Source organism: Narcine bancroftii, chromosome 1 (genome assembly GCF_036971445.1).
Source record: "Narcine bancroftii isolate sNarBan1 chromosome 1, sNarBan1.hap1, whole genome shotgun sequence".
Taxonomy (NCBI): domain Eukaryota; kingdom Metazoa; phylum Chordata; class Chondrichthyes; order Torpediniformes; family Narcinidae; genus Narcine; species Narcine bancroftii.
The window spans coordinates 493,374,405-493,389,012 of record NC_091469.1 but is presented as its reverse complement, the minus strand read 5'-3'; the positions used below and the strand labels follow the sequence as shown (position 1 = coordinate 493,389,012).

The following is a 14,608-nucleotide window of genomic DNA, read 5'->3' as shown; positions in this document are numbered from 1 at the left end:
CCACTGCACTGCCCCGCTCTCTCCCAACAGCCCCACACTGATCCCACTGCCTCGCTCTCTCCAAACAGGCCTGTGTTGTTCCCCACACTGATCCCACTGCGCTGCCCTGCTTTCTCCCAACAGCCCCACACTGATCCCACTGCCTCGCTCTCTCCCAACAGGCCTGTGTTGTTCCCCTCACTGATCCCACTGCCCTTTTTCAACTTTTGATTTTCTCAACTCGGTGGGAGTGCCAGAGCTCAACCCCATCGTAAGTTGAGGACTACCTGTATTCTGACATGTCCCCACCTGCATTGCCATTGAGGCAATACTACAGTAACAGGCTCTACAGCCCACAATGTCTGTGTCTAACATAGTGCCAAATTAAACTAAAACTCTTCTTATCTCTCTCTTCCTCACATATTCATGTGCCATTGTTTGTGCTTCAATCACCATCCCTGACTGCCCATTCCAGGCACTGACCACACTGGTGAAAAGGGGATAAAAATTTGCCCAACAACCTTTCATTCCATCACTGTACTTGTGTAGCTTTATTACCCTGGCAAAAAGTTCCTGACTGTCCATCCTATCCTCATAATTATATAAACTTGAATCAGATCCTATCAAAGCTTCAGAGAAAACAGCCCCAAGTTTGTTCAACCTTTCCCATAGAACATTACAGCACTGAAGACAGGCCTCTCTAATGTGTACTGAACTATTATTCTGCCTGGTCCCACTGACCTACGCCCAATCCATAGGCCTCCCGTCCATGTACCTGTCCAAATTTTTCTTAAAAATTATAATTGAGTCTGGGCACCATCAACACTCCCACCACTCTCTGTGTGAAGAAGTTCCCCCTAAACTTTCACCTTTAACCCATGTCCTCTGGTTTGTATCTCATCTGCCCTCAGAGGAAAAGACCAACCTACATTTACTCTGTCTATCTCCCTCATAATTTTGTACACCCCTATCAAAACTCCCCTCATTCTTCTACACTCCAAGGAATAAAGTCCTAACCTGTTTACCCTTTCCTTTATCTCAGTTCATGAATTCCTGACAACATCTGAGCAAGTTAAGGTTGCCTGGTTGGCGTAGTGATTAGCACCATGCCGTTGCAGCGCCAGCGATTGTGAATGGAGTTTGAATCTAGTGCTGTCTGTAAGGAGTTGGTATGTTCTCCCCATGTCTGCATAGGGTTTCCCCTGGGGGCTCAGGTTTCCTGCTATCTACTCAGCACACTTTCAGTTCCCAATAGCCTCACAGCATCCTGGGTAAATCTATTCTGAACCCATTTCAAATTGTTTCTATAATGGGATGACCAGATCCTTGCACACTATATTCCAAGTCTATCTGAACCTTCCAGCAACATCATGACTTCCTTGCTCTTGCACTCAGTGCCATGAATAATGAAGACATGTATGCTGTGTGGCTTGTCCCTTACCGTCTGTGCGAGTGACCACTTTGAAGGGGCTATGGATCTGGACTCTCGAATCCCATTGCACATTAATGCTATTATGAATCCTGCCATGAACTCTATACTTTTTGGATAAAACTCCATCTGCTATTTCTCTGTCCACATCTGAAACTGGTCTATATAAGGTGCAGGAGCAGAAACAGGCTATTCAGCCGCATCAAGTCTGCCTTGCCATTTAATCATGAGCTGATCCATTTCCCCACCCAGCTCCACTGCCCGGCCTTCTCACCATAACCTTTGATGCCCAGGCTAATCAAGAACCTGTCAATCTCTGCCTTAAATACACCCAATGACTTGACTTCCACAACCACCTATGGCAAGTAGGTAACCTGTGGCAACAAACCTCTTCTAGGTTTTTCTACCATAGGAAGTATCCTTTCAGTATTTACTCTGTCCACACTTTTCAACATTCAAAATTCTTCATTGAGACACCAATCCACCCCCCCTCATTCTCCTAAATTCCAACGAGTACAGGCCAAGAGCTATTAAATGCTTCTTGTATGATAACCCTTTCATTCCCGGAATCATCCTTGTGAACCTTCTCTGAACCCTCTCCAATGTCAGCATATCCCTTCTTAAATGAGGAGCCAGAAACTGCTCACGATATTCTGTGAGGTCTCACCAGGGCCTGATAAACCTTCAACATCACACCCCTGCTCTTAGATTCTATTCCTCTTGAAATGAACGCCAGCATTGCATTTGCCTTCTTCACCACTGACTCAACCTACAAATTTACTTTCAGGCTCCTGCACAAGGACTCCCAGGTCCCTTTGCATGTGGGTGTTTTCATCCTCCCTGTTTTTTTTTTTAAAAAGTCCTCTTGCATTCATCTATCTGTCTAAGAGTGTTAAATGCTCCTATTGTATCAGCTTTCACCACTACCCGAAGCTGTGCTTTTCCAGGCACCCATTGCCCTCCGTGTAAAAGCAAAAAAACCTCTTGCCTCTGGCATCTGCTTTAAGCTTCCTCCCCTCACCCTCTAGGAGAAAGTTTTGATATTTTCTATGGGTGCATCATGGAAAAGGTGCTGGCTGTTCATCCTATCTATATTAATCAATATTAAGTAACCTCTTATCCTTGTAAATTTCCTCTGCACCCTCTCCAAAGCATCCACATCCTTTTTGTAATGAGGTGACCAGAACTGAACACACTATTCCAAGTGTGGTCTACCCAGAGTTTATTATAGAGCTGCAACGTTACCTTGCAGCTCTTGAATTCAATCCCACAAGCATTGAAGCCCAGCATACCTGGGCTGCCCTTAACTGCCCTATTACCCTGCAAACTTGAGAGATGTATGGATTTGGACCCCCTTCGTTCTTCCACACTTAAAAGTGCTGCCGTTAACCATATATTCTGCTTTCAGGTGTGACCTTGCAAAATGCATCACCACACTTGTGCAGTTTGAATTCCATCTGCTTCTTCGTAACCTATGACAACCTTCTACACTCTCTACAACTCTCTAACCTTCCACTTCTTAGTGCAGATCATTTATAAAATTCACAAAGAACAGATCCCTGCAGAACTCCACGATTCACTTGACCTTCAGGTAGAATATGCTCTGTCCACTACTATTCTTCTTCCTACATGCAAGCCAATTGTGAATCCACACAGCCAAGGTTCTGTGGATCCCGTGTCTCGTGCCATTCTGAACAAGTCTGGGGACCTTGCCAAATGCCTCACTCAAATCCATATGTACCACCCTACTGTCATCCATTTATTTTGTCCCTTTCTCCAAAACTCATGGTGAGGTATGACCTGCCTTTCACGAAGCTTCCTGAAAAGGCTTTGACTCTCAAAATGCTTGTAAATCCTCTCCAATAGTTTACCCACCACTGACTAAAACTGGAGTTAAACAAAAAACTCAGCCCTTACCCACGTCGCCCCCATTTATCGCACTTCTGCTCTGGTTCCCTCTACCCCAAGTTACCACAAGGACAGGATTCCCCTTGTCCCCACCGGCTTCCTCATCCTCCACAAATTCTGTCACGTCCCACATGATCTCACCTCCAAGTGTGTCTTCCCCCTCCGTCTTCTGCAGGAACTGCTTCCCCTATTACTAACTTTTCCACTCATCTGTTCCTACTAATTCTGCTCTAGTACCTATCTCTCTGACTGTAGGAAGTGCCACACCTGTGCCAAACCACCTCCCTCACTACCATTTGGGCCCAAAATAATCCTTCCACGTGAAGCTACACGTGCATTTTGTGGGGATCATCTACTGGATCTGGTACACCCATTATGATTTCCTCGACGTCAAGGAGATTAGCACAGACTGGGAGATCATTTTGCTGAACACCTTTGCTCTGAGCAATGGCTGGGATATCCCAATAACCAACCGTATTTATTCACACCCCACCTCTGCGGTGACGTGTCTGTCCATGTCCTCATGCACTGCCAAACCAAGGCAACCCGTAAATTGGAGGAACAAAATCTAATTTTGTATCTGGGCACTCTCCAACAGGATGGTATCAACATCAACCTCCAGTTTCCGTTTGGCCATTCCCCTGTCTTCCTCTTTTCTCCACCCCCTTCCCTCTCCATTTATAGAGCTATTCCATCCCCATCACTTAGCTTTTTCTCTCTCGTTGCCCACTTATACTGCCTGTGGATCTGTGCTCCTCTCCCTACCCCTACTTTGTGCTCATTTCTTGAAAGACTCAGGTTACATAAACATTGGTTGTATATCTTTATTGTTACTTGCTGAGTTTTCTCCAGCATTTTTGTGTAAACTGACGAAAGACTCGCAAGTCTCTAATCCCCAGGATTCTCTGTTAACTTTTTTAAACAAGATTACATTTGCCTTCTCCCTTCTCTGGTATCTCTTCTGTGGCCAGGAGGATGCAAAGGTTATTGTCAATACTCGACCAATCACTTATTGTATTAACCTTGGGTATATCTTGTCCAGTCACGGTGATGTATCAATCCTAATGTTTTTAAGAAGATCCAGCATTTCCTTTTTTATATTTTATTTTTGATTTTTTTCAAAAATTACATAATAAAATCTTCTATAACATATAATAAACTGACAAACAACAACAAAACAAAACATTCCCTCCCTCCCCCCTTCTATACAAACAGAGCTTACATATCTCTTAATTATATAGAATTCAGTTGGGGAAATTATTTTTGGTTATGTATAATATCAGCATTTATATTCCTTTCTTTTACTGCATTTGAGCCGAATGTGGTCCAGGTATGGCTGCCTGATCTTTATTCGCTTCCTCTTTCTTAACCCCAACATGCTGCAGCACATAAGGTTGTTCTATAATGACCTTGCATTGACCAAGGTCCCTCAATCTGGTGAACAATGAAGCAAAATTTTCATTTTGGACCTCCCCTATCTTCTCTGCCTCCAGGCACATGTTGCCTCGACCTTCACTCTAGTCGTACTTCGAGTCACATATGTATAGAACACATCAGCGTTTTCCATGATTCTACTTGCCAAGGTCTTCTCGTGCCCCTTTCCAGCTCTCCTAAGTCCTTTCTTAATTTCCTTCCTGGCTACCATATAATTCTCATGAACCCTTTTTTTTTTGCCTAGCAGATTCCTATGGTTTGCTTCCTTCTATCTCTTAACCAGCTGCCTTACTTGTTTTGTCAATCATGGCTCCCTTTTCATGCCATCTTGTCTCTGTCTCAGTGGGGCAAACCTATCCAGAACCCTGCACTATGGTGTTCCCTGAGAATGCTGTTCCCAATTTACTCTCCTTACTTCCTGCCTCATCCCAATGTAATTATCCATATAACCATATACAGCACAGAACAGGCCAGTTTGGCCCTTCTAGTCCATGCCGGAACAAATCCCCACCCTCCTCATCCCACTTACCAGCACCTGGTCCAAATCCCTCCAATCCTCTCCCCTCCATGTAATTATCCAGTCTTTCCTTAAATGTAAATAACGTCCTTGCTTCAACCACCTCTGCCGGAAGCTCATTCCACATCGCAACCACCCTTTGCATGAAGAAATTTCCCCTCATGTTCCCCTTATAATTTTCCCCCTGCAATCTCAAACCATGGCCTCTGGTTTGAATATCCCCCACTCTTAATTGAAAAAGCCTATCCATGTTGACTCCCTCTGTCCCTTTTAAAATCCTGAACACCTCCATCAAATCCCCCCCTCAATCTTCTACGCTCCAGAGAAAAAAACCCCAGGCTGCTCAACCTTTCTCTGTAACTCAAGCCCTGACATCCTGTCAACATTCTCGTGAACCTTCTCTGCACTCTCTCTATTTTGTTTATATCCTTCCTATTCGGTGACCAAAATTGCACACAGTATTCCAAATTTGGCCTCACCAATGCTTTGATCAATTTCATCATAACATCCCTACTCTTGAATTCAATACTCCGTTTTATGAAGGCCAACATTCCAAATGCCTTCTTCACCACACCATCTACCTGAGTATCAACTTTGAGGGTACTATTTACCACAACTCCTAAATCCCTTTGTTGCTCTGCACTCCTCAATAGCCTACCATTCAATGTATATGACCTATTTAGATTTGCCTTTCCAAAATGCAACACCTCACACTTATCCGTATTAAATTCCATCAGCCATTTCTCAGCCCACTCCTCTAGCTTTCTTATCTCTCTTTTTAATCTACGGTAATCTTCCTCACTGTCCACAATACCACCAATGTTTGTATCATCCGCAAACTTGCTTATCCAATTCTCCACCCCTACTTCCAGATCGTTAATATATATAACAAACAATAGTGGACCCAGGACCGATCCCTGAGGAACTCCACTAGTCACCGGCCTCCAATTGGACAAACAATTTTCTACCAGTACTCTCTGACACCTCCCATCCAACCACTGCTGAATCCATTTCACTACCTCCTTATTTATACCTAATGTCTCCACCTTTTTTCCTAACCTCCTGTGGGGAACTTTGTCACAAGCTTTACTAAAGTCTAAATAGACAACATCCACAGCCTTCCCTTCATCAATCTTTTTTGTAACCCCCTCGAAAAACTCTATAAGGTTTGTTAAGCATGACAAAACCATGCTGATTACTACCTATCAATCCCTGTTCCAAATATTTGTAAATGCCATGCCTCCGAACACTTTCCATCAACTTACCCACCACAGACGTCAGACTCACGGGCCTATAATTCCCAGGTTTACATTTGGACCCCTTCATAAACATTACCTCGCCTACTACCACTGACTCTAAGCACAAGTTCCTTTTCTGTAAATGGATGATGCTTTTCCCAGTCAATATTCCTGAGTTACGTTGAGAAAGAGTGTTGAGTAATTGGTCAGTGTTTGAATTTGGAATCCGATCTCCTATCCGTCAAAGACACCTGAGTGAAATGGATCCTCAAGTTGGTAGCCAATGTCATAAAGGGCCGCATCACCCAGGTCAGAACCTCATGTCTCACTTTGCGAAGAAGGTACAGAAGCCTGGTCTAGCACCTATAGGTGTAAGAATCAGTTCCATAAACTATTCAAAAAAGCCTGTCTATATTATTGAAATCATTTTTTTTCTTGCTCACTTTCCCTTACTGGTATAATTTAATGCATGCAATTGCAGTTTTTGTAAGAAATGGTCCAGTTTGGCTGTAGCAAGTAAGAATTTCAGTGCATTTTTACACTGTACTTGTTTGACAATATACTCATATTGACTTTTTCAATATTTTTATTGAAATTGAAATTCCACATCGAAAAATAGAGTACATAAAGATCCATATTAAAAGTCAAAAAATAATAAATTACTTAGTAGAATTTACTTAGTAGTAAATTACTCAGTTCATCGAAGGTACCCTGCATTCTCAAGCAGATTCTAGTAATATTTAATTATAAAAAGAAAATCTAAGCCCACTACCAAATATGAAGCTGTTTGGCAAAGAGGAAAATAAAATCCTGATCAGAGTAATCAATTACCTTATTGGTCATCACCTCTGCATTAATACTAAATCAAAGAAGTCAGAAATTGAGCATCTAATCTCTAAATTTAAACATGACACAATGCCACGTAGCCATTGAGCGTGAGTAGGCGGAACAGCGTCCTTCCGTACCTTAGCCACGTGCTTAGCGGCATTATCCTTCTGTTTTTACGCTTACTAGCACGTGGCGTGGGTAGTGATCCATATTCATATTGTTAGTTTGAGTCATCAGCCAGTGGAACAGGCTTGAAGGGCCAAATAGCTCACTCCTGACTTGCTATGCAGGAGGCTGGCACATGATCACTATCTGTCCGTTGTCTAGTCCGTGGAAAAGGTGTCACAATCCTCGAATCAGTTCTTGTATGCTGAAGACAAAGGGGTTGGAAAAGGAGAAATTCGGCAGATAGCAGTTGATTTGGTAATCGAGTTCAACAGTTGAGGGGAGGGAGTGGTCCTCGTCAGAGTGCGTCGAGTCAGAGTGGGAAGGCTTTGCCTCAACAGGCTTCCACAAGAACAGTTAAGAGGCGAGGAGTAGTTGGAGTTGAAATCAAAAAAGGGCCACCCTATTTGAGCAACAAAAAGGATTTAGCACAAGTAAGAGCAGGTTTTTTTAGATATCCTAAATTTTGTTCATCTGGGCATAGACAGTGGGAATGGCAGCCAAGGCAGGGGAATGCTCCTCTTGCAGAGTGTGGGTCGTCAGGGAAGCCAGCAGTATCCCTGACGACTTCATCTGCGAGAAATGCATTCACCTGCAACTCCTGATGAGCCGAGTTAAGAAAAGAGAGCTGGAGTTGGATGAACTCCAGATCATTCAGGAGACAGAGGGGGTGATAGACAGGAATTTCAGGGACATTAATATAGACCAATTTACAGCTCATTATATTTTGAGATGCTTTTGACTTGTATCTCAATGCTAAAGCTTTTGCTTTTAACACAAGATGGCTGACAAACCTTTAATGTGACATAAGATGGCTGAAAACTGACAGCTGCAAATATGACCTTGCAAGAATGCTATGAGAATAGGCACCGATTATACAGACTCTGCAAGGACAGATACAATGAAAAACAAGACAAGTTAGCGAAACATCATTAGTTTTGTATTTTTCGGGGCAATCTCAGCCCGCAACATATTCTACTTTGTTTTTGAACAGTAAACACCAAAAAGCCAGAGTCCAGGGGTGGGAAACCATATTTTCATATAGAGAATGGTATAACATTAAGAGTGAGGGTCGTTCTGCCCTTTACTCATTTGAAATTGTATAAATAGAGAAGCAACCATCGGTATCTTTGAAGTGAGAGCTGAGGCTTCAGGGAGATGTCTGCTTTTTTTAAAAAAAAATTATTTTTCACACTATGAATCATATTGACCAAAATACACACAAACATTTCCCTCTTGAATATACCCAGTGTCATTTTCTCCCCTTTTTTCCCCTCCCCTCCCTCCTTCCCACCCCTCTCCCCACCCACTAAACGTTCAACATATACAATACATTAAACCCATTAAACAATGTCATCACACAATTGTGTCATCTACTTTTACACACTGGGTTAGTTCATAGGGAGATGTCTGCTTGAGACATCTCCTGACTAGTCATCCTGGCTTCCCGTACACAAATTGAATATTTATAATAAAGCCTGCATGCTTTGAAGAGATATTTTTGCTGTGCGTTATTTTGCAGTCTGATTTCATTTCAGAGATGTGGACCGACTTCCACACTATCACAGGAGGCAGGTGGAGGGTAGATGGGTGACAGGAGAGGGAAAGGGAAGAGGCAGGCAGTGCAGGGTACCCCTGTGGCTGTCCCCGTCAATAACAAGTATACCATTTTGGGGAGGATGAACTACCAGGGACAAGGCATGGAGATCATGTGTCTGGTATGGAGTCTGGTCCTGTGGCTAAGACCGATAAGAGGTTCTGTGGAAAAGATCATGCATCCTAGATGGTATGTTGCCTCCCTGATGCCAGGATCTGAGATATCTCAAAAGGAGTTCATGGCATTCTCTGGAGGGGAGGTCTGAGCAGCCAGATATTGTGGTCCATGTCGGGAGGAAGAATGAGGAGGTCTTGCAGGTCGAGTTCAGGGAGATAGGCGCATGGACATCCAGAGGAGTGATCTCCGGATAATGCAGCTAAACACATGGCTGAAGACATGGAGTCAGATGGAGGGCTTCAGGTTTCTGGATCATCTTCCAGGAAAGATGCTACCTGTTCCGACCAACAGGATGGTTTGCATCTAAACTGGAAGGGGATTCATATCCTTGTGGGAAGGTTTGCCACTGCTTCTCTGGTGGGTTTAAACTAGATTTGCAGTGGGTGCCTGAGCAGAAGGAGGAGTTGAGGAGGGAAAAGATTGTTAAAATTGCATGCACCATTCGAAGTCAATGGGTTGAATGTGGTGGAAATGTTCTTGGGTGCATCTATTTCAATCCAAGGAATATTGAAGGAAAGGCAGACAACCTTAGAATGTGGATTGACGCATGGAATTATGGCCATTGGTGAAATTTAGTTGCAGGAAGGACAAGACTGGCACCTCAATGTTCTGGGTTTCTGTTGCTTTAGATGCAATAGAACAGGGTACTGAAAGGTGGAGGGATGGCATTGCTTGTCAGAGAAAATATCACAGCTGTGCAAAAGCAGGACAGACAAGAGGACTCATCTACAGAGGTCATATGGTTGGAGGTGAGGAACAGGAAAGGTACAGATTCACCACATTGATGGGGTTGTTTTATAGAGTGCCGAATAGTGAGAATTAGAGTAGTAAATCTGGAGAGATAACAGATAGATGTAGAAAACATAAGGTTATGATGTAAGGAGATTTTAAACTTTTCACATACTGACTGGGATTTCCTTACTGTAAAAGGGCAAGATGGCTTTTCCTTCACATGGTCACGTGTTCAGGAAATTTTTCTAAATCAATTTCTGTAGGTACCACCTAGAGAGAGAGTGCAATACTGGATCTCTTAGTAGAGAATGAGAGAAGACCTGTGACAGAAGTCTGTGTAAGGGAATATTTTGGGTTCAGTGATCATAATTCCACTAGATACAAGTTGATTGTAGAGAAGGTCTGGGCCTCGGGTTGAGATTCTAAATTGGAGAAAGGGTAATTTTGAGGAAATGAGAAAGGATCTAGAATGTGTGAATGGGATAAGTTGTTTTCAGGCAAGGATGTGCAGGTAAGTGGAGGACCTTCAAAGGTGAAATTTTGAGAGTATAGAGTTTCTGTTTCTGTCAGGATTAAAGGCAAGGCTCGCAGGTACAGGGAACTTTGGTTTTTGAGGGATATTGGGGATCTGGTTTGGAGAGAGGTGTAGAACGGGAGCAAATGAGGGTCTTGAGGAGTGTAAAAATGCAAGAAAAACCTCAAGAAATAAATTAGGAAGCTGAAAGAAGACACGAAGTTGCTTTGCCAGACCATGTGAAGGAAAATTCTAAGGGTTTCTGCAGGCTCATTAAGAGCAAAAGGATAGTAAGGGACAAAATTGTTCCCCTTGAAAATCAGAGTGGTCGGCTTTCGATGAAGATAGGGGAGATCTTAAATGTTTTCTTTTCATCAGTATTCACTGATGAAATGGGCGCAGAGCCACGTTATCACTATACATTTGTTTGCAGTCGTTATTGCTATACTTTAAAAAATTTTCTTTGTATTCCGGAGCTGAAACCTGACAGAATTGTTGGAGAATGTTTTGATGGTGCAGCATATATGAGCGGTGTTCACAGAGGTTTGACAAAAAGAATGAAGGAGCACTCTCTGCTTGCCATCCATATCCACTGTTACGGGCACCTCCTAAATTTTGCTATCCAATACACAATGACCGATACTGAACTACTCCGCAATGCTTTAGGAACGATTGAGAACCTCCACAACTTAGATCCATAGAACGCTACAGCACAAAAAACAGGCCATTTGGCAAAAGAGAGCGATCATTCTTGTTTATGAATTGTCTCTTTTGATCAGAATTGGGTCAGTCACTAGTGGCTATTTAAAATGTCACCGTAGCACTGCTCTCTCTCTTGACCAAGAGAAGCAGCCAAGTGGCCATCCCTTTTGGAGCCCCTTATGTTACAACATTTCAATCCTTTGTGACTTACAAGGATGGTGGAAGCGCCTCCTTCTGCTTTCAAATGTCGCTGTTTTCAGTAATATCTTCTCTCAAAATGTCTTTAATCACGTGACATGACATCATTGGTGTTCTTTGAGGTTTATTCAAAGTTACTTCAAAAATATGAATTGTAAGCAAAGGGCCTGTCCTGCTGGTCATTGAATCAAAAATCCAGCTTGTTTTAACAGATGCCTTTAAATTTCCATTCTAACAACATGGGTAATCAACAGGTGGTCTCTTCTTTGACCAGCAGTCCTTCTTGACTACTTCAGTTGTTAATGAACCACAACATGTTTCCACAGTTTTTACTGAGCAATGAATCAACAGATATATTTCAACTTCCAAAATGGTTTCTCTTTGAGTGTAATTGCGTGTCTGTGAGTGACCCTGTGACCAAACCCACAAAATAACATCACAAAAATATATATTTTATAACTAAAGATTAATATTAACACAATTCTGTCACACCTACCTTCATCAACCACCTTTGAAACATCCTTAAATCATTCAATCAAATATTTGAGACATAACCTGTCCCTGAAAGCCAAGTTGTTCCTAATCTGACCGTGACTTTCCAAATGTGCATAGATCTTACTCCTGAGTATCTTTTCCAATACTTTCCCAACCACTGATGTGAGCCTTATTGGCCTATAACTTCTGGGTCTTTCCTGTTGCAGGTAAGGATAGAGTGCTTTGTTAAGGCCCCAGTAATCTTTTTGCTTTCCTCAACACCATGCCAACGATTTCATCAAGCTCTGCCGATTTATGTCGCTGCATTTCCAACCCTTCCTTTTATACACCCTCCAAAATCCCCATCCTTCTCCCTGATGGACAGTGATGTGAATTAACCATTCAGGAAACTGGACATATTCTTGGCTTAATTCAAATACTTCTCATTTAGTCCAGTAGTTCCATTTTTATCAGCATTTAGTCCTTGACCTTTATGCCGTGGAGATTCACAAGAACATGGGAAGGCCACCAGGCCTCTCAACCCTACCCTACTAATAATAGCATGGCTGATATTTAGGGTGAAATAAATGGCAAATACTTGTGAATTAAATTCTCCCTCTGCTTCCTTCCAGGGTGGTGACATCATGAAGCTGGAAAATGGGCAGTCAAAGCTTGGGTTGCCACCTCTCAACCCTGAGCAGCAGGAGGCTCTGCAGAAGGTAAGCAAAAACCTGAAGCATGGCTGTCATTCAAAAGTTGGGTAATCCATTCAGTGTTTGGGTGGGCTATTGCAATTGGGAAGTAACATTGATAAGGATGGGGCACTGCAGTTTGTACTACATTTTCTTGGATCCCATTGCTCATGAGCCTACCACGAGGGACCTTGTTATTAAAATCCATACACTACACCCACCTCTCAACATTCATTTCTTTTGCAATTTTCTCAAAAAATCACAATGTGTCCTTTCCAAGCAATGCTGACTGTGGTGACCACCTTGAGCTTGTATTTGCATATCATTTTAACTTTCCTTCCCAGTCCATAATTCCCTGTGGATGGTGAAGAACGTATCTGGTATGATTGCTTTCAAAGGTCAGGGCCTGGAATATAAAAGTTGGGATATTATGTGGTAAGTTTACAAAAGTTGATTAGACCATATTATATGCAGTCTGGGTTGCCAAACTACAGGAAAGAGGTTATTTCTCTGGAGGGAGTGCACAGGAAATTGGAGATTGGAGAGCTTTCATCTGGGGAAAGACTGTGGTTGCTTTCCCTGGAGTGAAGGAGGTCGTGGAATGACCTGATCTAATAGGCATAAGTAGAGCAGATAGAATCTTTATCACTTAGTAGTTGTATCAAAAATTAGAGCGCACAGGTTTAAAAGAGAGGAATCACAGATTGAGCAAGTGCTTTAGAAGTCTCTGACTTCTGTAATGTAAATCTTATTCCAAAATCAACATAATATCTTCTCTCAAAATCAACTAAGTACTCTACTCTAGTCCCATCTTCCTGCACCCTGGCCATAACCGTCCATTCCCCTCCCATCCATATATCTATCCAACATTAAATGACAAAATTGTCCCTGTCTCCACTACTTCTCCCAGAAGCTCACTCCACTCAGCCACCACTCAGTAAAGAAGTTCCCCCTCATTTTACTTCTAAATTTTTGTCTCTTAACTCATGACCTCTTGTTTCAATCTCTCCTACTCTCAATGGAAAAAGCCTATCCACATCAACTCTATCTATCCCCCTCATAATCTTAAATACCTCTATCAATTCCCCCCCTCAATCCTCCAAAGAATAAAGTCCTAATTCGCTCAATGTTGTTTGTAATCTAGAAGCTGAAACCCAGGTAACATTTTTGTAAATCTCGCATTCCTCAGTATAGACGATACTTTTATTATTCTAATACATCCTAATTTCAAGGTGTCATCTTCCTCCAAAAGCATGAGCTACAATATCCCAAATTATGTTGCTTTAATTCATTGATAAAACAGATAAACATTTTGCACAGCCCTTTATTAAGACTTTCATAACAATGAAAAACAAAGTATTTAATGTATATATATAGAGAGAGAGAGAGAGAGAGAGATACTCAAACTTTAAAGAGATGCAAAAAATACTTCAAAGAGATACAAAAAATTCAAAGAAAAATTTCTCGTGCTTCATATCTGGTTGAATAATGAGCAAGATGTTAGTCTGGCCGGATAATACGACATATTACATTATAGTCACTATGGTAACACTACAAACAATAGTTCTCTTAAAGAGACAAGCACAAATTTAACTAAGAATTAAAAAACACAAGGTTTTAACCTTTACATTCTGGCCCCGAATTATTATAATAGACATTAATGGCTAATATATAATAATTGTTATTATGCAAGTAAATATAGTAAGTTTAAGAGTAGAAATCAAAACTTTCACCTTCTTGTAAAAGACAGATATTAGCAATAAGTCTATTTAAGTAACCAGTCTTGGTTTTAATCCGCACTTGCCGAACGAAACCTTTCTTGTCTGGAACTGTATCCGCGATTTTCCCCAGCAACCAAGAATTTCTTGCTGAAGAATTATCCATGATAATTAAATGGTCTCCTCATACAAAATTGCATTTAGTTAGAAACCATTTTTGTCTTTCTTGTAATAAAGAAAGATCATGAAGAAAAAACAGTATACAATCCAGTAAGAACAATTTTGTATAAGTATATATATGTAAAA

The 14,608-nt window shown here is 41.8% G+C and overlaps 1 protein-coding gene across 6 annotated transcripts in view; it reads left to right on the top strand.

Moving 5' to 3' along the window:
- Window positions 1-14,608, top strand: part of LOC138752013 (poly(U)-binding-splicing factor PUF60-like) — a 114,917-nt gene that overhangs the window by 12,233 nt on the left and 88,076 nt on the right. For all 6 annotated transcript variants that reach the window (XM_069915167.1, XM_069915171.1, XM_069915168.1 and 3 more), the window contains one exon: window positions 12,525-12,611. In XM_069915167.1, coding sequence (XP_069771268.1) covers window positions 12,525-12,611 — 87 coding nt within the window. The remainder of the gene's footprint in view (window positions 1-12,524; window positions 12,612-14,608) is intronic.